The sequence below is a fragment of the Corvus cornix genome, chromosome 5, assembly GCF_000738735.6.
Source record: "Corvus cornix cornix isolate S_Up_H32 chromosome 5, ASM73873v5, whole genome shotgun sequence".
NCBI lineage: Eukaryota > Metazoa > Chordata > Aves > Passeriformes > Corvidae > Corvus > Corvus cornix.
The window spans coordinates 1,119,272-1,146,955 of NC_046335.1; the positions used below are offsets into that span (position 1 = coordinate 1,119,272).

The 27,684-nt window shown below is 48.3% G+C and overlaps 1 protein-coding gene across 1 annotated transcript in view; it reads right to left on the reverse strand.

Annotated features, from left to right (window-relative positions):
• MDGA2 (MAM domain containing glycosylphosphatidylinositol anchor 2) overlaps window positions 1–27,684 on the reverse strand; it is a 194,607-nt gene that overhangs the window by 21,357 nt on the left and 145,566 nt on the right. The window contains exon 9 of the mRNA XM_039552148.1: window positions 8,136–8,405. Within this exon, the coding sequence (XP_039408082.1) occupies window positions 8,136–8,405 (270 nt within the window). The remainder of the gene's footprint in view (window positions 1–8,135; window positions 8,406–27,684) is intronic.

Consider the following 27,684-nt stretch of genomic DNA (forward strand, 5'->3'; position numbering starts at 1 on the left):
GGGAGAAATTCCTGAAGCAATGGGATCCACAGAACCCCCAAAGAAATCCCTGGCTCAGTGTGGAGGTGACAATTTTCCTGTTCCCAGCAGGAATCCTGCAGAAATCCCATGGTGAGGAAGGGGGAAGGGGTGTCACTTGTCAGGGAGTGCCGAACACCTGGTTCCTGAAGGATGGGCAGGGAAAGGGATGGGATATCCTGGAACTGTAAATAATAAATGATGACGTGTCACCACAGGCACAGGGAGGGAGCTGAGGCCTCTGAGGAGGGGCGAGATGGGGAAACTCCTGGGAAAACAGGATCAGAGCACAGGGAAATGCAGCCAGGAGAGTTCCGTGGAATCTTTGGAGCAACACAAGGAACAGGAGCAGCCTCCAGATCGACTCCAGCCCCTGGCCAGGCTCCAGAGCATTCCCAAGCATTCCCACAGCTCTGCCTCCACACCTGGAGGTGTCCATGCCCACCCAGGTTCCATCCATGGATCCCAGGTCCAGCCAGGCCCCCCCAAGGCTTCCCAAGCTTCTCAGGACTTCCCAGGAAGCTGCAGCTCTCCCCTCTTGGCATTCCTCCTCCTTATCCCTGTCCCCTCCCAGCTGTGGGCTCCCCACTTCCCGAAAAATCCAACAGCTCGTGGCTGCTCCAACCACTCCAGAGCCAGCCCACAATTCCCTCACATCCCACAAAGAGTCATTTTTGAGGGAGAAACGGGACAAAATTCCAACCAGGAATGGACTGAAATGCAGATTTCCAAGGAATGCCCCATCCCTGTGGCTGCCCCTGGAAGTGCCCAAGTGTTGGATGGGGCTCGGAGAAGCCTGGGATAGTGGGAGGTGTCCCTGCTCATGGAAAGGGGTGGAACAAAATGGGATTTAAGGTCTCTTCCAACCCAGACCAGTCTGGGATTCTGGATCACATCCAGCAATGACTTTTTGGGGTGAAATCCCTTTATTTTCCTTCTCCCCCCGGGGCAGGCTTGCAGTCAGGATTCAGAAATCTGCAGCAGAGGGAAAACCTCAGCCACCCTCTCCTTCCATCCCAAATTCCATCCTCCAGCCTTGGCGTGGAACGAATTAATTTCATTTTCCTCTCCTTGCTGCTGACAGGAAAAGCAGGATTGAGATCCAGCAATCCCACCTTGTCCCCTTCCCAAAAATTTGGCACAGCCTGCTAGTCTGATGAAGTAAACATCCCAAATTTCCAGACTGTGGAATAATTGCCAAGAAGGCTTTCACTGGCTCAGAGCCCACTGCCTTTGCTGGGCGTTGGGGCAGGAAATCCATGAAAAATTCCTGTTTCCCAGTGGGAATTGTCTGTCCCATTTGCCCACCTGTGGCTTAAGCTGCCCTGGTAAAGTTTTTAGGGCAGGGCAGAATCTGCTGCCAAGGTAAAGCTCCTCCTCATCCCAATCCTCCAAAACCAGGCAGGAATTCAGCAGGAAAACACAACAACATCCAAGCTCTGCCTGCCTTGGGAAGGATCTTTCCTGCTGGATATTTTCAGGAGCTGCTCTGGGCTCTCTTGGAGTCTCCAGGGTTTTTAATTCAAATAACCCCCCCTCCCCCCCATGCCTGGCAGGTGAATGGAAAAGGATTTTTTCCCTGGTGCTGCTGCTCCAGCAGGAATTTTAAAGCTCCCACCAGTGACAGCACAGGGGACCTTTGGTCTTGGATGATTTTTTCCACTTCCCGTCAAACTTCCGGCAGCAGGTGTCTTTTGGGGTGGGGGGAGGCATCCCAGGGATGCTGGATGTGGTGTTCCAAGGAATATTCAGATTTTTTGGGGAATGAGCGTAAAATGAATTGGGACACACCAAGAATCCCAGAATGGTTTGGGTTGGAAGAGACCAAACTCATCCCATTCCACCCCTGCCATGGGCAAGGACACCTCCCACTGTCCCAGGCTGCTCCAAGCCCTGTCCAACCTGGCCTTGGACACTTCCAGGGATCCAGGGGCAGCCACAGCTTCTCTGGGAATCCTGTTCCAGTGAGAATTTGGAAATGATTCCAGCTCCATGCTGAGGACCACGGACATGGAATATCCTGAGTGGGAACTACGGTGTTCCGCCACCAGGAGCAGTGCCAAGGGCACAGAACAAACACTGGGGCAGAAATTCCTGAACGAGTTTCCAAAGAGCTCCTTCCAGAGGTGGATTCTGGGATCATCAGAAGGGATGATCCAGTGTCCATCTCCTCAAATCCCAGTTTCCTGGGGGAAGGGAAGGCAGGAGATGTGAAATCCTCAGGCAGAGTGAGGTACCTGAGTGTCCCATGGTTTAGTGGTGGGTGTTGGTTGGACTGGATCATCCCAGTCTAAATAAATTTATCTTTGAATATTTCTTTAGTTTGACCCACCAGATGTGACCTGGAGCAGTAATTCCACGGAAAGATTTACCCTGTGGAACACTGGAACAGCTTCCCAGGGAATGGGCACATTCCCAAGGCTGCCAGAGCTCCAGGAGTGCTTGGACACCGCTCCCAGGGATGCCCAGGGTGGGGTTGTTGGGGTGTCTGGGCAGGGCCAGGGGTTGGATTTGTGATCCTTGTGGGTCCCTTCCCACTCTGGATATTCCATAATTCCATGAAAATAGATTAATTAACCACTTCCAGTGAGACAAAGTCCTGCTGGCACAAGGAGAACTTCCAAAGAATGGGAATATCCTCACACAGACACATCCCCAGTGAAATCCAGGAGTTATCTTCTAATAAAAGGGTTCATTAAATATCTTTCCCTGTTCATGCACGCTGGAAGCATCTAGGATAAATATCCCAAAATTCTGAAGACAAACTGGTTTTTATGGCATTGGTTAAATGCCACCCTCGGTAGGGAAACGCTGCTCGAGTCGTTGGGAGCAAAAACTTTCCTCCCACGGGAAAAATAATCCAAGTGGTGGGTGCTGGTTGAACTGGATCATCCTAGAGGTCTTTTCCAACCTCAGTTATTCCTGGCACAACTGGAATGCTGCCATGGATGGGGATAATCCCTTCCGGAGGGATTGGCAAGGAAGGAGTGTTTGGATTGTCAGGTTTGCTCGGCTCTCAATTCAGCATCACCAGCTCCAAAAAGCTTCCGAGAGCTCCAAGAAAAGAGAAAGCTCGGATCACGAACTAACAATTAAAGCCTCCCTAATTAGCCCTTGATTGGCTTGATGTTGCACTTGGCCGGAAGCACTGCCAGGGTGATGTAAGACAAAGTAAATAATTAAAGATGAGCTCATTAATTAATGCAATATCCCACGGCAGAAAAATTCCACAGGCCAGAACAACACGGAATTAATATTCCGAACTGTCTTCCCTCACTGGTGGGATCAGAAGTTGGTTGATAAAAGGAATTAAATCCATGGAATTCCATTAGAGTTTTGTTTAGCCCTACCCAGGGCTGTGATGAATAATGGAAATATTGAATTCTAATATTAAATCTAGAGCCCTGCCAAGCCAGCCCCATCCACTGTGGACAGAGATTCCCGGTGGAAATTAAGGAAGGAATCCCACATGGATGTGTATCCAGCCCCGATTAAAGAATTTTACGGATAGGGAACAAAATTTTGCCTCTGTTCCTTAAAAATCCCTCTTTGGACACAATTTTGGGGACAAATTCAGCCCAGGGCAACCCCAGCAGAGCAAATTCCGTCTCAAGGGGGTCAATCTTCCCAAACTTCTGAATTGCTGAAGAGAAATGTTAAACCAAGGCTTGTCAGGTAAACTCAGTTCTAGGTAATCCTAATCCTAAACAGCTCCCGAGGGGCACAGAGAATCATGGAATTGTTCAGGTTGGAAAAGACCTTTAGGATCATCAAATCTGGCTGTCAAACCACCCCTGCCACGTTCACCACTATTCCACGGCCTCAAGGGCCACATCCATGGGTTTTGGACAATTCCAGGGATTGTGACTCCACCACTGCCCTGGGCAGTGTTTCCCAGCCCTTTCCATGAAGAATTTTCCCCTAATATCCAACTTTAATCTTCCCTGGTGCAATTTGAGGCCATTCCCTTTTGTCCTGTCACTTGTTAATGATGCAGAATAATACTAATAATAACAATAATAATAATAATAATATTAATAATAGTGTGGAAGAGGACGTGGAAAGAGGAGGGAGGAGGAGGGAGGAGGAGAAGGAGGAGAAGGAGAAGGAGAAGGAGAAGGAGAAGGAGAAGGAGAAGGAGGACAAAGAGGAGGAGAAAGAGGAGAAAGAGGAGGAGAAAGAGGAGGAGGAGGAGGAGGAGGAGGAAAAGAAGAAGAAGAAGACAACAACGAAGAAGACGAAGAAGAAGAAGAAGAAGAAGAAGAAGAAGAAGAAGAAGAAGAAGAAGAAGAAGAAAAAGAAGAAGAAAAAGAAGAAAAAGAAGAAGAAGAAAAAGAAACAAATCTCACTTCATCCCTCACCCCTCCTTTGCCCGCTGGGAACCTGGAAAACATGGAGATCAACAGACCCTGCCTTGAGGAACCCAAGCCACTGTGAAAAAGCTGTTCCAGAAGTGTCCCCAGCTGGCCAGGCCAGGCCGTGACCCAGGCAGGGCTCAGGTGTGTCCTGGAGGAACCTCTGGGACCTCAGCAGCTGCTCCAGGGAGGGAGAAGCTTTGTCCTGTGCTCATCCCCCTCCTTCTGCAGCATCCAAACCCTCCCTCGGGGAGACTCCTCGGCCTCTCTGCCATTCATGGATCTGTTTTGATTTATTTGCTCCCAGCCCTGGCAGGGTTTTATGGAGCCACTGCCACGTTTTGTTGCTCTCTGGATATGATCTGGCCCTATCAAGCCCTGAATAAAACATCGAGGCGGTGAAGCTGTGAGGAGCATGAACTCAGCTCTGCTTCCCCACCAACACAATTTGCCTTGTCACTTCATATTTATGTCGAAGAGACTGGCAGGTTACATCTGCCTCACGTTGGCCCAGATGCTATAAATTAACCCCTCTTCCAAGTGTGATTTATTTGGCTTTCATCTCCTCCAATCTGGCTCCAAATATACAGGACAAAAAAAAGGAGGTTTTGCAGGCTCTGGGGTCAGAATAAATCTTTCGAGCCTTAAATGCTGCACTGAAAAGCTTTCTCTGAGCACACCAGTGGTTTTCTGCAGCCCCAGTCCAGCACATTTCTGTTTTCCTGCATGAAAAACCAGGAATAAACCCAGCTTAAAATGGGTTACAACAACCCATTATTCTCCCCAAAACAAAAGCTCCACACAACTGCCACATTCCTGCCTTGGAGTTATTTATGGCGCTTTTTTTTCCCGGTCATGTCTAGGAAGTGCCCAATTTCTTCTCTCTATTCACATTCCCAGTGAAATCCAAGCCTCCTTTTTAACCATTTCATCATTTTTTTCATCATTTTCAGTTCCCCAGGGCTTTGACTCCATCTGTGCTGCTGGGAATCAGGAGCACAGCAGAGCTGCTGCTCTGAGAAGAGTGTCAGGGCATTTATTTTCTAAATAAACTCAGGTTTAACCGTAAAATACTAAGAAAAGTCCAAGTCTTACTTACAGCATCCTTAATCCGACATAAATGAACACCATGGGATGAACCCTAAATGAGCACAGGGAGGGCTGGGAGATGGAAAACATCATAAAATCATTTTAGGACTCATTTTCAGTTTTGTAGTTTGCTCAAACCACTCCCAACTGCCCCAATTGTGGCAAAATAATTGCCTTGGAATAAATTCCCACAGTCTGGGGTCCAAATCCTGATGGATAAATTGAACCAAATTTACTCATTTGAGGCCAAACAGTTTTTCTGGTTTCCTTCAGAGCTGCCTTTGGGATTAAACTCCCAAGATTTGGAGAAGTTGGTGGCTGTGAAAACACCTCCAGCAGGCTCTGAATGGTGTGAGCCAAAGGCTGGATCTCATTTGGAAGGAGCAGAACCATCAGGAATTGCAGGATTTGCTGTATTCCCACCATGTTTGTGCCGTGTGAAATTCCTGCCGAGGGGATGCCATTCCCATCATGGGATGGTTTGGGTTGGAAGGGACCCTAAAGTTCATCACATTCCAGTATTCATCAACCTTCCACTATCCCAGGGTGCTACAAGCCCCAGTGTCCAACCTGGCCTTGGACACTTCCAGGGATAGATAAGTCCAAGCAAGGAAAAAGTCTCCACCTGAAAGCAGACCCACATTTTTTCCTGCTAAACCAAGTTTTACTGAGGAAAAAACCAACTGGGGAGCTGGAAAAAATGGTTTCCTTTTGTTGCAAGAGAGATGCATCTGGAGAGTCTGTCCTGTTATCAGAGCAGGGTCCCTGAGAGGGGATCTGCAGCTCTTCCATGAAATCCTTCCCTCTCCTTCTGGTGGCAGAGATGATGATAATAATGCTCATTTTCCTGGGATGTGACAGAATCCTGGGAGCTGCCAGGCTGGCAGCAATCCCAGAAGGAAACCCCTGTGTCCAGGTGATTCTAACTGGAGTCAAACTGGGATAAAACCCTACCAACAATGGGGCATCTTTCCTTCTATGGAATTCCTCCTTTAAACACCCTGAAATTTCTTCTTGGTTGGCTTTTTTTCCCATCATTCCTTTCCAAGCAGCTTTTGGGGGAATTTTGAGCTGAAACAGGAATTCCTCTGACAGGAATCCCAGACCTTTTTGGCTTGGAAGGGACCTTCAAGATCACCTCATTCCAACCCCTTCCATAGGCAGGGACACCTCCCACTATCCCAGCTGGCTCCAAACCCCATCCAGTGTGGGTTTGGAGACATTTTAGGACTCTTCAGAGAGGCTGAGGCTGCTCTTATTGGCCTCCAAGAGTCCCCACTGAGCCCACTCCCAGCTGGTGCAGCGGAACCGGGAATTCTTCACCCACCACAGCCTGGAAAACCAGAGGGATGTGGAACCTAAAACCTGATGGGATTCCGGGAATCTGAAGACCTCGGCTTGGACACATCTGCTGCAGGCACCGGGTCTCGCAGGATCAGGCAGCAGAGCCTTCCTGACTAATGTCATTAATTTCCAATAGAGTTAAAATCAAGACTTCCAACCCCCCAGTTTCAAAGATCCAAGTTTTTCAGCTCCAAGATCCCAAAGATAAAAGCCACATCAAGATTGGCTCCATCCGCACATTAATTATACCCCACGGGAGGATCCTGGGGGCTGCACAGCCTCCCCCAGCCTGGGATCTTGTGTAAAAGTCCTTTGCTGCTGGAGAAAAGAAGCAAATCCCAAGATCCCTCTGTTCCCGAGGAGCTGGAAGTTGTCGGAGCCTGTGATGTGCCCACCCTGCTCTCCAAGCTGGAGAGAAGAGGAAATCCAACTTTATTGACCACTTCAAACAGTGGAATTTTGCTGCCTGGTGAATCCCTCAGGTTTCCCTCAAATCCACCCTACCAGGTGCCCATGGAGAAGGAATATTTTCATTTTCCACTGAGAAATCCTGATCTTCAAACCAGCTGAATCTCCTTCTTTTCGCCAACCACAATCCCAACAAGACTCCTCAAGATGATTCAACTTGGGCATGATTCAAGATGGATCAACTTCTCCAAATCTTGGGATCTTTTTGGCAACCAAAGGAGGAGTTGAGTTATCCAAGAGGTCCTCCAAGACCCCACTGTCACCGAAACTCAGGAATAAAGGAAACTCTCCAGCATCACCTTTAAGGCCTTGGAGAATCTGGAATTACTTTATTCTGGCCAGGATGTGCCATGGAAATCATTCCATCCACACGTCCCAGGATGTGCAGTGGAAATCATTCCAGCCACACAATTCTTTACCAAACTTTTCCCATATTTATACATAAAACCCCCCAAAACCTTCTCATTCCTTGGTCCCAAATGACCCCGTTCTTAGTACTGGATCTCCTCTTGGTTATCGATCCCTTCGATGACAATTTGGTTCCCATTTTTTGCCTCTCCTATCCATCTTTTCCCACCACAGCTGCTCCAGTCCCTGCCAGGGGCTGACGTTTGGTAATGTCCATTTATCTCCTTCTCCTACTCCCAACCCAGACATTTCAAACTCTCAAAGTCTGGGAATCTCCTCTTTGTTGATCGAGGCCCATCAAGCCTCACCCAACCAAACCCAAACGCTCCATGAGCAGAGTTTTGAAGAGAAACTTCAGCTCCTCTTGGAAAGTTGAACAAACTGCCTACAATTCCTTCAAAAAACACTAAAAAAGCCATTTTAAGAAGTTGAATGGAAATCCACTCCTCCTACCTGTGACGAGGAAGCTGCAGCGGCCGGCGCCCGCCTCGTTGATGATGTTGCAGTTGTAGATGCCGTAGGAGTCGCGGGAGAGGCTGCTCACGGTGAACTCGGTGGAGTCCTGCAGGTCGAACTGCCCCGTGCGCAGCAGTTTGCTGCCCAGGCGCCACTCATAGCTCAGCACCCGCGTGGGGTAGGCCCGGAGCACGCGGCAGCTCATGGTGACACCACGGCCCTGGCCCTGGCGCAGCTCCAGGAATGCTGGCTCCACGGCCGGGGGGTCTGCGGAGACACAGGGAGGGTGGGAGGGGGTTAGAGTGGGGAAACCAGGCCTAGGGGCAAGATTAACAAAGGTTGTTGTTTAGGACCTGGCCTAAAGGCAGGACTAAGCCAGGTTCTTGTTTAGGACCTCTCCTAGAGACAAGATTAACCCAAGCTCTTGTTTAGGACCCGTCCTAGAGACAGGACTAACCCAGTCTCCTCCTCTTGCAGGAGCTTGAGTGGTTTCTTCTTTGCACTTCCTTAACACTAAACATGTTAAACCCAGGTTCTTGTTTAGCACCTGGCTTGGAGGAAGGACTAAGCCAGGTTCTTGTTTAGGACCTGTCTTAGACAAGACTAATGCAGGTTGACTAATGCAGGTTCTTCTTTAGGACCTCTCCTAGAGACAGGACTAACCCAGGTTCTTGTTTAGGACCAGTCCTAGATACAGGACTAACCCAGGTTCTTGTTTAGGACCTGTCCTAGAGACAGGACTAACCCAAGTTCTTGTTAAGGGATCCCCTGGATCAACACTGAATAAAACCAATACAAGCCTTGCTTTAACTCGGACAGGGCTTGGAGCGACCTGGTCTAGTGGAAGGAGTCCCATGGCAGGGGTGGAATGAGATGGTCTGGAAGGTCTCTTCTGTCCCAAACCAGTCTGGAATTCTGGGACTTGGTTTGAATAAAGTGCACGAGGCACCAACACTGCAGGCACAGAGCTGAGCTGGTGACTCCGTGCTCAGTGGGGACCTCTCTTGTGGGCGGGCACATTCCCGAGGCTGCCAGAGCTCCAGGAGCGCTTGGACACCGCTCCAGGCATGCACGGGGTGGGATTGTTGGGCTGGATGATCCTTGTGGGATCCTTCCAACTCGGGATATCCCATGATTCCATGAACTCCCTACCCCAGCAGCGGCTTCACCACAAATTCTCATCTCTGGATCTTTGCTCTCCATTCCTGTGGTGGTTTTGCTGTCCCAGTAAGCCCAGAATGAACCAGTTGCCCCCAACCAGAGCAGCCTGTTCTGCCTTAACTCTGATGAAACCGGTCTTAAATAATTCAGATGCGCAGTTTCAAACTCCTTTTGATTCCAGCAGAACACCAAATAAATAAAATATAACCAAGGCCAGGCATGTGCACAGACCCCACTTCCTGCTGCCATTTGCCTTTGGAAAACTTCATCACTGCTGGAAAATAAGGATAACCTGGCCAGAGCTCTTGTCAGCACAGCTCTCTAGAGCCAGGAACACGCATGGGAAATGTGTTCCCAACGGGATGCAAACCAGGGAATGCCAGGGCATTCTGGCTCTCTAAAGAACTCAGCTCAGTTTTTAACCCCTGAGAGGGAAGAATTCCTGAGATCCTCCCATTCCAGGCTGGCACAGGGAAGTTTTGTGTCCTTGTCAAGAGCTGTTTTACGTGACACATTAAAATAAAGAAACTCTGAAGAGAAGAATCTTCAGAGAGTCCACTCCAGCTCCTTTTCCATTCTTTTTTCCTTTCCCTTGCTTTTCCTTTTCCTTTTCCTTTTCCTTTTCCTTTTCCTTTTCCTTTTCCTTTTCCTTTTCCTTTTCCCTTTTCCTTTTCCTTTTCCTTTCCCTTTCCCTTTCCCTTTCCCTTTCCCTTTCCCTTTTCAAAAGGAGCTCTCCTTTTCCACTCTCTTTCCAAGAACATTTTATCCTCAGGTTCTCCACGGGTTGCTGTCTCCCTCCCAGCTATCAACAACCTCCAGACTCCTGATTTCATTCCCTTTCTCATGGAAGCTGTGACCAGATCATGGACAATTTTTCTATCATTTTCTCCCCTTGCTCATAAATCCTTGGAATGTTTGAACACCCAAAACTCATCTCTGGCTTGGAATAGCATTCCCTCCTTTGTTTTCCTTGCTGCTTCCATTTAATGCTCCAAATCCAGGGAACAATTTCACCTCCCTGTGGCAGCTCTGTTTGACGACTTGAACAGAAATTTGTATTCAGGCCCTTCTCTCTTCTCGCCTTGCTTTATTTACTCACAAGCTACTTTAGCCTCATAAATAGCTTTTAAATGCAACTTTCCCCTGCCTTTAAGGTCAAAAGAGTCTTTAAACCCCACAATTCCCATCTATCCAGGGGCTGATGATCCCCAGTGACAGGAGGAGAAAATTAACTCGGGCTGCTCATTCCTGAATCCCACTTTTGCAGGTAATAACTTTAATGGCAAAGGGAAGGGCTGATAAAAGCCCCAACCGGAGTTAAGAGCTCGTTTTTCTGTCGGGTTTTCTGTTGTTTTTATAGGATTGTGACTTCCCAGATGCTCGGAAGAAAAACTGGAGTTGTTTGTGACTTCTCTGCGTTGAACTCATTTGCATCAGCTCTTCCCCAAGGCTTTGGCAATTTGATTTAATTTACTTTTTCCCTCCTCTTTCCTTTCATAATTCCACTATTAGTTTTGGAAAAATATCCAGCAAATCTGCCAAGGGAGCACAGTTCATTCTCTTCCACAATTATCTTTGGGAAACAAACGGGGCTGGAGTTAAAACAGGCTCCCTATTAATGTTTAATGAAGTTCTTTAGCCTAAGTACATTCATGTTTTAAGGATTAGAAAATGGAAAAAAGGAAAGTTCTGGAGCTATCCGGAGAAATGACAAGATGCTGGTTTGCTTTGAGCCCAACAGCTGCTCCTCGTGGTGATGATCAAATCCTGGTTTTTATTGTGGGATTTGTCATGGAGAAAATTCCCGGAATTTATTTCCACCACGTGGCCCCGAGCAGAAGCTTCACCTGCTGGTTTGGCCTCTCCAATTTGCATTTTAAGATGAGCAAATAATGAGTTTCTCTCTCCCAGTACCGGCACTGATAAATAAATAATCATAAAAAATAATCATCATGGCTCTGCTGGGTTTCCATTGGGTTTGTGGCCACTGCTGGATTCGCACCACAGGGATGTTATCCCACAAAAACCCGGGATGGAGAAGGAATAACCTTTCATTGGTCCTGGGGTAGGATTGGCACCCCAGAAAACAAGAGGAGGAAATGATAAATCAGGTTGGATGACAGAATTTATCAAGGTATTTTTGGATCTTCACCACCTTGGAATCTTGGAATTATTAAGCTGGAAAATACCTGGAAAAAACTCCAAGATCATCAACTTGACCAAGTCCCCCCATGCCCAAGAAACCTTATCCAAAGTGTCATTTTTCCTCCTTTTTTTCAACATTTCCAGGGATGGAGACTCCACCGCTTCCCTGGACATCCTATTCCAATGTTTAACCACTCTTCCAGTGAAGAAACTCTTCCCAAAATTCCCACCTTGACCACCCCTGGAGCAACTCGAGGCTGTTTCCCCTTGTCCGGCCTCTGGATTGGGTCTGGATGGGGACGGGGCTGCACCGTTGCCCTGGGGATGATCCAGGATATCCCAGTCCAGGTGGGAAGTGGGAATCTCCCCTTTGCAGATGTGGAATGGTGCTAAATCATCACCTGTTTAAGATGCCACCAAATCCAGGATGATTTTAGCCAGAGCCATTTCCAAGATGGGATGGAGACATCGTATAAATGATTTTACTCCCTCAGGGATGTGCAGTGCAAAGGCAGAGCCATTCCAGCTTCCAAATCATCCCAGCTTCTTCCCTTTCCTTGTATTTTTTGAAATCATTGAGGGCGTGTTTTCCTGTGAGGAAAAGTTCCTTCCTAGGATCTGTCTCCTGCCTGAGGAGGAGACTCCAATGAAGATTTGGACCAGACAATTAATTTTGGGGTTTTTTTATTCTCTGTCTCCACCTTTGCCTCTGATCCATCATTCCTAGGCTCAGGAAAACTGAGTGGAATTTCTCCAATTTCCAGCCCTGCATCTCCCAAGAAACATCTGGAAACGTTTTATAGATTATAAAGCAGGTCTTTTATAGGACGTGGTTGGAAATGGGGGTTGTGTGTTTTATAACAAAAATCCCAATGATTTATTAATATATTTAACATTTCTGTAGGAATAGACCAGAATTGGATGTAGAGGAAGGACCTGGAGCTGCTGAGTGAGTCCAGAGCAACCAGGATGATCCAAGGGATGGAGCAGCTCTGCTGGGAGGAAAGGCTGTGAGAGCTGGGAATGTTCAGCCTGGAGAGGAGACCAAGAGTGACCTCATTGTGGCCTTCCAGGACCTGAAGGAGCCGCAAGAAAGGTGGAGAAAGATTTGGGATAAGGGCTTGAGGGACAGGACACAGGGAATGGCTTCCCACTAGAATCTCTGGTGGATTCTTCCCATTGGATTTCTGGTGGATTCTCTCCTGGGAAAAGTCGAGTGTTTTCTGTCCTAAATCAGGGATAAAAGGGGCAGGATTGACAAAGTTCCAATTTGCTTCCAGGGCCTCAAGGGGCTCCAGGAGAGCTGGAGAGGGACTGGGGACAAGGGATGGAGGGACAGGACACAGGGAATGGCTTCCCAGTGCCAGAGGGCAGGGCTGGATGGGAGATTGGGAATTGGGAATTGCTGGCTGGGAGGGTGGGCAGGGGCTGGGCTGGAATTGCCAGAGCAGCTGGGGCTGCCCCTGGATCCCTGGCAGTGCCCAAGGCCAGGCTGGACATTGGGGCTGGGAGCAGCCTGGCACAGTGGGAGGTGTCCCTGCCATGGCAGGGGGTGGGATGGGATGATCCCTAAAGTCCCTTCCAACACAAACCATTCCATGATTCCATGAAAGAGCCAGAGATAACTGAAGGGAAGGGACCCAGGGAAGATGTTCGCAGCAGTTTCAAGGCAAATATTGGGAATTTTTCCTTTGGACAACTTATGGCCATTTTTTATTCTGAAGGGAAAATTGGAACCAGAATCCACTGGAGAAACAGCACTGGGAATTCAGCCTCCAGCAGATCCTGGGATGCTGGATCCTGCTGGGGAATGATGGCTCAGTTCAGCTGCACTGCAGGGCTCATTGTGATGCTGGCAAAGCCTTTCCCAATTCCCACCCCTCCGCAGTCATTATTCCCGTGGCTCTCCAGCCTCCAGCTGTTCCTTCCGGGCACCTCCAGCTATGCCGGGGATTGTTTCCATATGGAATTCAAAACTCAAATGAAATGGAACTTTGAAGCTCTCCAGGTCCTGACTTTCAACGCAGTAGAAAACAAAACAAATTCAAAATAAAAGAAAAAATAATTCCAATCAGCTCCCTGGCTACTCTGGGAAAGCACCCAGGGAAGGGCTGGAGAGCATTCCCTGCTCCAACAGGGCTCCATTCCAAGGGATTTATGTAAATACCCAACATGGAAGTGCTCTAATCCCAGCCTTGCTGGAACCCAACTGCCCAATCAGCCCCCTGGAAAAATCTGGGAGCAGCTAGCACCTCCACAGGCAGCATCCCCCTGCCAGCCCTGCTCCATGGCGATTCTCCCAGGATGAATCCATCAAAACCCCAGGACCCTTAGGAGAACGCCTCTGGCCACTCCAGGGACAATAGGAGTCATTCCTCTCTCAGTATCCTACAAAACCACTCTCCAACACGGGAATGTGGGAGCACATCCCAAATCCAGACAGGTGAATTATTCAGTATTTACAACTCCTGAGCCATTTCCAGCTGTTATCCCTTTCTATGCCATGATCTCCATGGAAATGCCTCCCAACGACTTCCAGAAGCAGATGGATATGGAAACATGGCAATCCCAGACCACCTGGATCTTTTTAATGGTTTAAATCCGTAATTTTTCCAGAGAAATAAAAATGAAATATGCACATATTTAAGAACAATCATAATAAACCCCATAAAGGATAAACAGAATTACAGATTAAAGTGGGGTTTGGTGGATTATGGGACAAAATATTCCTTGGTTCCCACAGAAGCCTGTGGAAAGAAAAAGCAAATTTACTTAAAGAAATGGGAAAACCCCAAAAAAACACTGAGTTGGAAAGAAAAGGAGAGATCCTGAAAATGGCGAAGAGGCAGGCAAAAACGAATCCTGAAAATACCATTTTGAAACAATGGGAATCTTCCCACCGTGTTGGACTTTTTGCCCAGTCATTTAATGAAAATTCCAAGGAATGCCCCGTCCCTACGGCTGCCCCTGGATCCCTGGAAGTGTCCAAGGCCAGGCTGGACATTGGGGCTTGGAGAAGCCTGGGATAAGGGAAGGTGTCCGTGCCATGGCAGGGGTGGAATGGGACGATCCTTATGGTCCCATCCAACCCAAATATTCCTGGAATTCTGTGATTCCACAAATTTGACCAGATTGTAAAAACACACTTCCAAATCCATCTATTCCTGGATTCCTACACCCACTGTAGCCACATCTCCAGGTTTTTTAGCTCCTGGGGTGGATGTGGAGGTGCCTGAATGGAACTTGGAGCCCAGGACATGGAGAAGACCAGACAAGATGGGATTTAGGAGCTTTGGGAAGCTGCAGCACACAGGGATTGTGATCCCTGTGAAATGACAACAGCAATTTTCCAGCCAAAGCTTGGAATACGGATATTCCACCGTGGATAATGGATTTATTTCAGTGCAATGAAACCACAATGACCAGAAATAGAAAAAAGCCATTTGCACATCTGGGAGTAAATTAAAATAGATGTGCAAATCCATCCTGGAATTGTGCATTCCAAACTGTGCCCTGCATGGCTATCTCCATGGTACAAGGAGGAAACCCCCTGTTTCATGGAATCATGGAATGTTTTGGGATGGAAGGGACCTTAAATCCCACCCAGTGCCACCCCTGCCATGGCAGGGACACCTCCCACTGTCCCAGGCTGCTCCCAGCCCCGATGTCCAGCCTGGCCTTGGGCACTGCCAGGGATCCAGGGGCAGCCCCAGCTGCTCTGGCAATTCCAGCCCAGCCCCTCCCCACCCTCCCAGCCAGCAATTCCCAATTCCCAATCTCCCATCCAGCCCTGCCCTCTGGCACTGGGAAGCCATTCCCTGGCTCCTGTCCCTCCCTCCCTTGTCCCCAGTCCCTCTGCAGCTCTCCTGGAGCCCCTTTAGGCCCTGGAAGCAAATTGGAACTTTGTCAATCCTGCCCCTTTTATCCCTGATTTAGGACAGAAAACACTCGACTTTTCCCAGGAGAGAATCCACCAGAAATCCAATGGGAAGAATCCACCAGAGATTCCAGTGGGAAGCCATTCCCTGTGTCCTGTCCCTCCAGCCCTTGTCAGAACTCTAAAGATTCTCATAACAGACTCCTAATTTTTTCAGCTCATCCCTAGCAAGGTCCAAATTTTAAGTTAGAGGCATTTTGATGATTAATTTCATTGTAAAATTATAAGTAATTTAATTTTCTTTCGCATTCCGTGGCAGGGCCTGCTTTGCAGAGGGATTTACAATGGAAAATCCCAGTCCCCACTCTCAGGAGTTTTCTAACTTAGATTTTGAGCTTCAAGTCGCCTCCGCAGTCTGCAGAATTCGCTGTGATTTTCCAGGCTGGTGCCTCTGTCCTGGTTTGGCTCCTTGACTGGGCATTAAATTCCCTGGAAATCCTGAACCAGCCTCAACCAGCGACTCCCAGTTCCCTGAGCTTCAATATTTGTGCTCGAGCACGTGCGACGTTTGCAAGTGAAAAATATTCAAATGAGTAAACAAACGGATAAAAAAATAACTTTGGGGCAAAGCTGCACCATGAATTTCCCTCCATATCTACAAATCATGATTTGCTTTATTTGTCGAGCCAAGGCCAGAACGGGGTGGGTGAATAGTGAGGAGCTTCCTTAAAGCGCCGTGAAATGGGCATAATCCGTGGGTTTTCAAAGGTGTCTGCTCTGCTGAGCATCTTTTATGGGCTCTGCTGTTGCTGTTCCTTGGATTTTATGGAATTAAAGTTGTCCTGGCTGGAATATAAATCAAGGAACAGCAGGGAACAATGCTTTGATCCTACAGAGCTCATGAGGGGAGCTGTGGCTAAGCCCTGGGTTGTTCCTCCCGCTCCATGGGCAGGTACCGGCTCCCAAATTTGTCTCTTCCATCCCCAGGATTGAGGAATGGCCCTGGAGGAGCAGGGATGCACTGGTGAGCTGGGGAGAAGCCCCTCTGCACTCATTTTAAAACATTTCCCAGATAAAAAATATGGAGCCAGGTTGGGAGAGCTGGGAATGTTCACCTGGAGAAGAGAAGGCTCCAGGCAGAGCTCCGAGCCCCTTGCAGGGCCTAAAGGGGCTCCAGGAGAGCTGGAGAGGGACTGGGGACAAGGGATGGAGGGACAGGACACAGGGAATGGCTTCCCAGTGCCAGAGGGCAGGGCTGGATGGGAGATTGGGAATTGGGAATTGCTGGCTGGGAGGGTGGGCAGGGGCTGGGCTGGAATTGCCAGAGCAGCTGGGGCTGCCCCTGGATCCCTGGCAGTGCCCAAGGCCAGGCTGGACATTGGGGCTGGGAGCAGCCTGGGACAGTGGGAGGTGTCCCTGCCCATGGGGTGGCACTGGATGATCCTTAAATCCCCCCCCAATCCAACCCATTCTGGAATCCCATGATCCTCAGCCAACCCCGCGGCCAGGTTGGAGCTGGATTTACTTTTCCCAGCTCCGAGTGTTTTATGGAGCCATAAAAGGCCCTGCAGTCCCACAACAGCTCTGGGATCCAACCCAAACCCTCTGTATCCTTGTTTTCCACAGCCACTGGAGCTGCCTCTCCTGGGAGCTGCTCCCCAGCTGCCCCTGCTGGTCATAAATCAGGGATTTCCTTTGGAAGTGGCTGCAGAAACTGGGAAGGGAATTGCTCTGGAGAGCTGGCACAGCCCAGGAAACTCCTTTGGAATTCAGATGTGGAGGAAAGATTTCCATATCTGTGTCTTGTTCTCCCTGGGACAGACTTCCTGCATGTTCCAAAGGGTTGTCCTACATGGAGATCAACATCCGGGATGAGTTCTGCCAGGACTTTTTCACCTCACGGTGGTTTTGTCTCATCTCATTCCTCTAGAGCAGCTCAATCCAAACCCTGCTGATCCAATCATCCCTTCCCTGCTTATTCCCAGTCCTTTCCTGGCTAAATCAGGGAATCCAAGCTCCTCCCATGGGGGAAACTCAATATTCCATGGGCCCTGATTCGCTGTGGAATCTGTTGTTGTTATTTCACTACCAGACTCGCTGCCTTACTCCATTAACTTTATTATCCAATTATTTTTCCCTGCTTTCCAAGAGGTGCCCTTCCAGTTATTCACAGGAAGTTTCCCCTCAGACCTCAAAAAACCTCCAAACTAGAACAAAAAAGGTCTTTCCTTCTCCTTCTCATGATAATTCCTCATGATATTTCAGGAATGTTTTCCGAAATCCTTGGAGGGAAAAATACCATCACGTGTTGCAAAATTGTGACCTCTTAAAAATCTCTCTTTTAACATCATTTAATGTCGCTCTTCTACAGTTTTTTAAGGTAGGTTAAGCTAAAAACTGGAAAAAAACCAAGCCAAACTCATCTAGAATTAAAAGAAATAATGGGAATAGTAGGAAATGTTCATTAAAACATATTTGCTTCATTCTAATTAATTTCTATATTCTAATCGAAGAGATAAGCAAACGAACATTCAGGGATTCTGGGTAAAAGCGAGGATTTTAGAACAAAAAGCCCCCTAATTCACAGATATTTTTAATCTCCTTCAAAATAATCTGAAAAATAAGTAAAAGATTTAAATCTTTTGATTTAAATGCAATAAATAATATTTCAATATTTCACTGTCAGTATTAAACTGCTCCAATGCAGAAGCCAAAGTAATTTCTTCCAAGGAAAAATTTTCAGTTTTAGGGATAAAAAATTATCCCTAAAAGGTTAAAGAAACCTTTAACCCACTGGAGCACTCCCAGATTCCAAGAGCATCCAATATTCCCTTAGGATTTGCTTCCTGCTGTATCCAGGAACCTTCTTAAAGCGTAGTTGGAATTATGGACCAAGAGCATCCCCTGCGTGGGAATTCTTCCTTCAGCCTCACTTCTCTGAGGGAATTCCCAGAGCAGCTGTGGCTGCCCCTGGATTCTGGAAGTGTCCAAAGCCAAGCTGGACATTGGGGCTTGGAGCAGCCTGGGACAGTGGGAGGTGTCCCTGCCATGGCAGGGGTGGGATGGGATGGGATGGGATGGGATGGGATGGGATGGGATGGGATGGGATTTAAGGTCCCTTCCATCCCAACCCACTCTGGGATTCCATTTGGGATTTGAACCAACTCTCCTCCCGCAGGGATCCAGCCAGGGGTGCAACACCCTGGCTTATTCCTGGAGCAACTCCTTCGGAATATTTAGCAGGAAAATCATGTTTTTACTCATTCCTACAACAAACATTCCATCATTTGTGGGGCTGAACTTTACTGGACAGGAACAGGGCAGGGAAGAGATGGAGACTGGTTTGGGTTGGAAGGGACTTTAGGGATCATCCCATCCCACCCCTGCCATGGCAGGGACACCTCCCACTGTGCCAGGCTGCTCCCAGCCCCAATGTCCAGCCTGGCCTTGGGCACTGCCAGGGATCCAGGGGCAGCCCCAGCTGCTCTGGCAATTCCAGCCCAGCCCCTTCCCACCCTCCCAGGTTCCTACAAGGACACTGAGGAAGGGAGGACAAAACAGGGAAGAAAGGTGGGAAATGCACACGGGAAATTGGAGATAAGGCTCTTATCAGCCCAGGGGAAGTGCTGGATTCTATTCCTGGCTCCCTCGGGCTGCGTTATTGACAGGGGCCATTGATACCATTGGTGACACCGGGTCAGCTCTGCACACAACCCTATTAATGATTTAATGGGGCATTTTAAACACTCTGCCCACTCCTGAAACCTCTCCCAGAACTCCCTGCTCTGAGTTTTTTACTTTTCCAGAGGAAAACAAAGGAGCTGCAGCCCTTGGAGCAGCCTCGTGATTCCACAGAGAATCCCAGAATAGTTTAGGCCGGAAAAACCCTCAAAGATCATCGAGTCCAACCTTTCCCAGCACTGCCAAGGCCACCACTGCCCCATGCACCCAAGTGCCACATCCACAGGGATTTAAATCCCTCCAGGAATGGGAACTCCAGCCCTGCCCTAGACTGTACAACCCTTTCCATGGGAAAATTCTCCCTGATATCCAACCTGAACTTCTCTTGGTGCAACTTGAGGCCGTTCCCTCTTATCCTGCCCCTGGTTTCCTGGGATTAGAGCCTGATCCCACCTGGCTGCCCCCTCCTGTAGATGCCACCAGTGCCACCCGCCTCCAGCACAGCTCAGCCAGCCCAGGTGACCTTCACCCCCAGAGGTGGGATCACCTCCTTGGGGTCACCACATCCCAACCGTGGCCACGCTCCCAAAAAGCGATGGAAAAGGACATTGCAGCCAAAGTGCCAAATAAACCAGGGATAAACATGGAAAAAACCAGGCAGGGAAGAGGAGCAGAATCCATCTGGAAACATCTGGGGGAGATCTCGGCACAATGGCTCGAAATAAAAAGCGTGTTTTGCTCGGACAGGGGAGGCAAAGGGATGTGAGGAGAGCAGAAAACACAGAAATGTGCACATTAAAGAAATGTATGAACTTAAAAAAGCACCAAAACCCCGTTTTTACTGCTCTTCTGGACAGTGTTTGTGACAGATTTTATTTGCCTTGAAACAGAGATCAGTTCTCACCTCTGTGTTTTATTTGTCCGGTGGACGGGGTTGGCTTTTGTTGATCAGAGCAGAGAATTACCAATAAACCCCCCAGATTTCTTTCCTTCTCTGTCCTTGGGAGATTTGGGGCCTGTTTTATGTGCAGAAATCGTGGCTTTAAGTTAAATTATGCATTTACCTTTGGGCCAGGTGAGGCTTTCATCTCCTTTAGAGCCTGGCACTCAGAACAAACCTCAGAGGCTGAAATTCATTGAACCGCCCCTATTTTTAAGCAGCCGAGGTCAGGGCTTGAAAATTTGGGGTCAGGGATTGAAACCCTGGAGATGGCTCAGCCTGGGATCCATGGAAAATGAGAGGGAATCAGCTCAGAGCAAATTGTCCTCAGGTTACCAAAAAAAAACCAACTTCGGGCAGGTTTAAAGACAACAGAAAAAAAAAAATAGGGCCAGAAAAGGTCAGAGCAGCAGGAGAGGGGCAGAATGGGAATTTATTGGAGCAAATGCTCAGCCCAGACAGACATTTCTCCCCTGGACAATTCCCAGTGTCTCCTGAGAAGGAAAAGCAGGACAAGGTGTCCTCAGCTGAGGCAGAATGACCAGTCTGGGGTGTATTGACCCTGTTTTAGTTGTCCTGCATTTATCAAACCCTGAACGGTGGAAGATAAATGGGAAGAGGTGGAGAAAGGAGGGGTTTGGTCCCCACAGCTCGTGGGAGAGAGGGTGGAATCTGTTCCCATTCCAGAGCTGAGCACTGGAGAATTGCAGCAGCACATCTTGGAACAAGGGGAATGAACAACATTCCTGAGTGGGAACAAAATCCTGGAGAACTGGCCCTGGGACACCCTGGACACTCTCGGTGAAGCATTTCAGAAGAAGAATCAGGGCTGGACAAACCTTTCCATGAAGGAATTTTCCCAATATCCACCCTGAGCCTGCCCTGGCCCAGCCTGAGGCCGTTCCCTCTCCTCCTGTCCCTGTTCCCTGCCAGCAGAGCCCGACCCCCCCGGCTGCCCCCTCCTGTCAGGGACTTGTGCAGAGCCACAAGGTCCCCCCTGAGCCTCCTTTGCTCCAGCCTGAGCCCCTTTCCCAGCTCCCTCAGGAACTCTCCAGCCCCTTCCCAGCTCCCTCAGCCGCTCCTGGGGCTCCAGACCCTTCCCTGGACATGCTCCAGCCCCTCAATGTCCTTCTTGTCATGAGGAACCCACAATTGACCCCCAGGATTTGAGATGTGACCTCACCAGTGCCCAGCACAGGGGACAGTCGCTGCCCTGGTCCTTCTGCCACCTATTCCTTATCCAATCCAGGTGCCACTGGACTTTTTGGACACTTGAGCACCTCTGGCTCCAACAACAGCTCCAGGACAGGCTGCACTCAAGGACTGCAAACAGACAAAGGTGACCCAGAGAGGGACCGAGAGTGACAAGGCCAAAGCCCAAAGCTCCATTCACCAGCCAGCACCAAGCCAGCCGGGCACAAAGGAAGCTGCCTCAAAAATAGGAAGTTCATCTATTTTAATGAAATAAAAGGTTGCTGGAGAAGGAATCCCAGCCCTCTTAACATCCTCAGTGAGGGGGACACTGAAGAGTGAGCTCGGCTTTATCATCCACGGGAGGAGCAGGTGGCAGAGCAGGGCTCACACCATTTCCTAGGAGCAGATGAAGCTGGAAAACACCTTTATTCCATAAAACATGAGCTGGAGAGGAAGCAGAAGGATGCTGTGCTGCTGGTTGCTCTCCTCAGGAACCATCCTGTGCTTCATGCTGGACTTTTCACCCCTCACAGCCAGATTTTACAGCTCTACCCTGAGCCTCTCTCAGCTCCATGCAAGGGGTGATGGTTTCAGACTAAAAAAGGGTTTATTTCGGTGGGAAATGGGGAAGGAATTCCTGGCTGGGAGGGTGGGGAGGCCGTGGAACAGGGAATTTGTGGTTGCTCCATCCCTGGCAGTGTCCAAGGCCAGGTTGGACACTGGGGCTTGGAGCAGCCTGGGACAGCCGATGGTATCCCTGCCCATGGCAGGGGGTGGGAATGGGATGGGATTTAGGGTCCCTCCAACAACCCCAGTGAGCCCCAAAGCTCAGCCCTGTGTGTGGCCACGGGGAAAGAAGGAATCACAGCTCCTAAAATAAAACCATCCCGTGATATTCCACATTTCAGACATGCTGCACTTTAAAGTCCAGCATTAAAGCAGAGCCTTGCTCTGAAATGAAGCTGCCCTGAGTAGATGTGACATAAAAGACCTCAGAGAAACGGGGTTTTGAGTTCATTCGGATTTTCCTGGTGCTGAATGCTGGGAATAATTTAATCCCATTTGGAAGATTCCAAGGAATCAGGCCCTGCTCATCATCTCTGAGCCTGGATTTGCATTTAGGCTCGATTTCAACTAAAATAAACTCCCAACTAAATAAACAAATGCATAAATAAGGGCTATCGCCTTTGGTTTTGGGGCTGCTTTTAGGGCAGATGGATTTGTCTTCTGTGTCCAGCAATTTCATGCAGAAGGGAACAAACTCCAACGTTTCCTTGTTTTCCTCCTCCCACAGGAGTCTGTAAAATTTTATAGTACTGCCTCTAAGTCTGGTTTTTCCGCCCAATGTTTTACACAGAATTGCCTTTTTGTTTCCAGTAAATCCATTTATTGCCGCTCTCCTTCTTCCAGCTGTTTCCTCTCCTGTTGGAGTTCATCTTCCCGTTCAACCAATTTTATCAAGCCTTGTTTTATCTCCAAAATTGAATTTTCAAGGTTACTGAAGGGAATATCTTTTCATTTCCTCCCCGAGCTCCATCAGGGCTCACGTTGGATATATTTGGGAGCCGTGCATAGTCAGTGGGATTGCTGGGTTTATTCGACTTCATCGTCATGAAAATTATCCTGGAACACCCTGAACTCCCTGTTTTCCTTGCTTTCCCACCATTCTTAATCCTCTTGGAGAAACCTGGGATAGTGGAAGGTGTCCCTGTCCTGACAGGGCTGGAACTGGATGGGTTTAAGGTCCCTTCCAACCAAACCATTTCAGGATTCTGGGATTCTTTTCCACATCAGCCAAAGCCCAAATCCAAGACTCAGAAACCAACTATGATCCATGATTTATACCTGGAGCAGGGACACCTCCCACTATCCCAGGTTGCTCCAAGACTCATCCAACCTGGGCTTGAAGTGGATCCAAGGAGTTTGGAGAATCCTGAAGGTTGACGACAACCATGCCCGTGGCAGGGATGGAACTGGAAGAGTTTTGAGGTCCCTTCCAACCCAGCCAATCCCAGGATTTTATCATTTTCCAATTCCAACAGAGATGTGGAGGCCTTGGTAGTGCTGGATATCCTGCTGGACTCCATGATCTTTCCAACCTCAGCCATTCCATGGGTTTATGTTTGGTCTTCCAGGTTCAGAGTCACAGATTTTAGCTTGCAAAGGATAACAAAACCCAAAAGGAACAGGATCCTCAGGGAATGGGCACATTCCCAAAGCTGCCAGAGCTCCAGGAGTGTTCAGACACTGCTCCCAGGGATGCACTGGGTGGGATTGTTGGGGTGTCTGGGCACAGCCAGGGGTTGCAATGGATGATCCTTGGGATCCCTTCCCACTCAGGATATTCCATGATTCCAAGATTATTCCAATGCAGGGGATGTAGAGATGGCGTTGTTTCCCCTCCGTAGCTCCCAAAGTGTTGAGGGTACCAAACCCAACATCCAACGGATCATTCCAGAAATGACCAGGCTCCACAAAACTTCTTGGGATGATTTTACATTGCCCAGACACATCAGAACTATCCTGATAAAACAAATTACAGAAGAATGGGAATCCGTGGCCTCTCCACTGCAAGCGAGGACCCTCCTAAAAGGAAAAATCACCATCCTTTGGTGGAAAAATCAGTCCCAATTCCTGTCGTCCTAACCAGGAATGGGAATTCTTCATGTCCCTGTCCCTTTCTGCAAGGCAGCCCTGCCACGGACAGGAAAATGAGGATAGGATCAGTCTGTTCCTTCACCGAGAACAAAATGTGCCAATAATCCATCGGAATGATGAAATAAATCCGAATAAACTGCCCCATCCGGAGGGAAACAGTCAATTAGAGCAGGGAGGAAAGTGGCTTTATGATAAAAAATATCTCTTAATGGGCACTGGAGTGGCAGTGGAGCCTGGAAAAGTGAGGGATTTGTATCAATTGGGAGGAATAGGAATCAATTGTGAGGAATAGGAATCAATTGAGAGGAATATGCATCAATTTGAATGGTTTGAGTTTATTTTCAAAGGTCTGAACTCCCTGGAAATAACAATTCCTCTAAAAAAAAATTAAAATGTCCCTGCTTTTTGTTTATCAAACCAATAATAAATGGAAGGTGTGAAATTTCCCTTCATTCTGTGGAGAGCTTCTGAATATGAGGAGAGTGTGAAAATTCCTGCTACAAGGAATTTTCTATCAGGAATTCCCATCAGGGAAGCTGCTCAAGGAGCCACCAGGCCATGGAGATCTTCCCCAGGATATGAGTGTGGTCTCCACACTGAGGAGTTGTGGCCATACCAGCAGTGTCATGGATGATGGATAATGACTGGAGTGATTCCCAAGGAAATCATGGTCCATGGAAGCTCTGCCAGGCAGGTGGAGGAGCTGGACAACATCCAGGGTAAGATCCATGTCCTACCAAGGCAAGGGCACAGATGCAGAACCCTTCAGCAGCTTCATTCCCCTCTGTGCTGAGCACATCCAGTCCTGGGGGAAATTTTGGGAAGAAAGACATGGAGGGGCTGGAGCAGGGAAGGGACCGGAGCTGGGAAGGGGCTGGAGAGTTCCTGAGGGAGCTGGGAAAGGGGCTGGAGAATTCCTGAGGGAGCTGGAAAGGGGCTCAGGCTGGAGCAAAGGAGGCTCAGGGGGGACCTTGTGGCTCTGCACAAGTCCCTGACAGGAGGGGGCAGCCGGGGGGGGTCGGGCTCTGCTGGCAGGGAACAGGGACAGGAGGAGAGGGAACGGCCTCAGGCTGGGCCAGGGCAGGCTTCAGGGTGGGCAGCAGCAGGAATTTCCCCATGGAAAGGGTGCTCAGGCCTTGGCAGGGGCTGCCCAGGGAGCTTTGGGAGTGCCCATCCCTGGAGGTGTCCCAGGAATTCCTGGAGGTGGCACTCAGGGCTCTGGGCTGGGGACAAGGTGGGCATCGGGCACAGCTGGGACTCGGTGACCTTGGAGCTCTTTTCCAACCTCAGGGATTCTGTGAGGTTTAGATTGGACAGTTGGGAAAATTTCTTCCCTAAATAGATTGTCCAGCCCTGGCACAGGGACAGGGTGGAGTCCCCATTCCTGGAGGGATTTCAAATCCATGTGGATGTGGCACTTGGGGACATTGGTGGCCTGGGCAGTGCCATGTTGCACTTCGTGATCTTGGAGGGCTTTTCCAGCCTTCATGATGCTGTGAATTTTTGAGGGACAGGAATTTCCTCATGGAAAGGGAGGTCAGGCCTTGGAAGGGGCTGCCCAGGCAGGTTTGGAGTCCCCATCCCAGGAGGGATTTGAAAGCCCTGTGGATGTGCCCACATGGGGCAGTGGTGGCCTCGGAAGTGCTGGGAACAGTTGGATTTGATGATCTTTGCAGGCTTTTCCAGCCTCAATGATTCCACTCAAGACTCCTCTTGCCTTCAGTGATTTCACTCCTGATGTGGTTCCTCAAAACCTGGTGGAACCCAAGGAAAATCTCTCCAAAAAATCATCATTCCCACAGACCTTCCCAGATTTCCCAGCATCCAGCGACTCCAATACTGAATCCAGCATCCCCTGGCCTGGCTCCACTGCAAAACCTGATTATGTGGGACACAAAGAGCTCTAATTTCATTCCTGCTGGAAGGAATCTTCCTGCTGACGCCGTTGCCAGCTCCACAGGCGAAATGATTTGCAAACCTCCCTCTTAACAGCAGTGGACAACAGGCCTGAATAATAATGCTGGCATTGGGAATAAGATCCAAAGGGTTTGGGAGGGAGCACAGGCAAAGCAGCAGCTTGTCTTTAAATCTGTGGATTGCCTTCAAAACTCTGCTTTGTGAGGCAATTACAGGCACAAAGTCAAACATTGGGAAGTGAGGCAGGAGGAGAGAGATTTCTGGAGCTAAAAAATCAGCTGGGACAAATTCGAGCAGCGTCCATGGACAGAATTATTTGTGTCCTGTGTCAATCCAAATAATCTTAATTTTTAATGCTGCACTTTGCAGCCAGAGTTCTGTTGAAATCCATATTTCGTGTAATTATGGGAATTAATCTCCAAGTATTACAGGAAAACAAAGGCAATGCATTTACTCAGCATCTTCCGCTGTTAATATGGAAATGGCAAAAAAAATCAGCTGAAAGGACAATTAATTATTCCAATTTACCTTTCCCTGATTGGTGTTGACTTGTCCTTGCTTTTTGTGACTCCTTTATATTGCAACTACATCATTCCCTCTCATCCTGTTGTTCACCTTCTTCCCATGATAACTGGGGGGGTGGATATCCCTGAATTCCACAAGGTCTAGAGAGGAATTTCTTGGATTTTCCTCAACTCTTTTGGGCTGGAATTCCCTTTTTCCCTTCAAATCCAACCTCTTGTTATTAATTGGGAATAGAAGAAGCTGTGGCTGCTCCATCCCTGGAAATGTTCAAGGTTGGGTGGGGTTTGGAGCAACCAAAGCTCTGATCCTTCCTATTTTAAATATGGATATGGAATATTTACATCTATTCCCACTCACGCTTTCTTCTTCCAAATCCAAAACCATTTTTGCCTGGAAGATGCTTTGGAATTGCTCTGTGGGGCGGGATTATCCTCTCCCAGACCAATTCCCAAAAAACCCCAATAAGAATAATTCCATTGCCCTCCCCCATAACATCTCTATTTATTCAGCTTTTGGAATGCTCTGTTTCTTCGGAATTTCTGACAGGAAGGTCTCTCCGTGATAATAATTTTAATATTAAATAAGAAAATATTCAAATACTCTGGTCCTCATTTAAATTTTCCACAGTGCCAGGCTTTGAATATTCATCACCTCCTTGGGTCAGCAAACTCAACGTTGTCCTTGACCTTGCTGAATGTCAAAAAGCTCCTGGGATTTCACTTTCCCAATCCAGCCATCCATGACTTCCATAATTTTTTCCCTGCCTTGATCCATGTGGATAAATTACACCCAAGCCGTGACTGCCTGTGGGTTATTCTGAAATCAGCCTCGATCAAATGAGGATCTTGGAGAGGAATTTTGTTGTTTTACAGTTTCCTGGGAAGTTTCTGGACTGGGAATTAAGGAGCTGGGAATGATCCATAGGTGAAACACCAGGACAGTGGGAATTATCCATCCGGAGTGCCCAAATCTTTCTGTATTTATATATAAAACTAAATACATCAATAAATGTCCCCATAGGAAGGTTGAAGATTTAAGCTCAGCTTAGCAGCATCAACCTGTGCCATATCCTGGGAAAATCCTTTGGGCAGGAGCATGGAATTCCTCGGATACAACCACCAGGGTGGAGAAAACCATTTTGGAAAGCAAATCAAGATTATGAAAGCAGTGGGAGCACCATTATTCTGATATTTTCAAGTTGTTAAGGTCATTTCTTCATTGGGAGAGAAGGGAGAAAACGACCCAGAATTTAAAAAATTAGACCGAGTTCTAAACTTTTTTTTTTAGGCTGTCCTTTCTCCCACCACAAAGAGCCCAAATTAAACCCGACTTTTATCTCTGGAGAAAGAATTTGTTCAGAAAGTGATAAATGCAACAGCCTGGGAATGGATTGGGTTATGTAATATTTGTCCTGAATATTAATCAGCTTTCCCCACTCAAATCTTCAA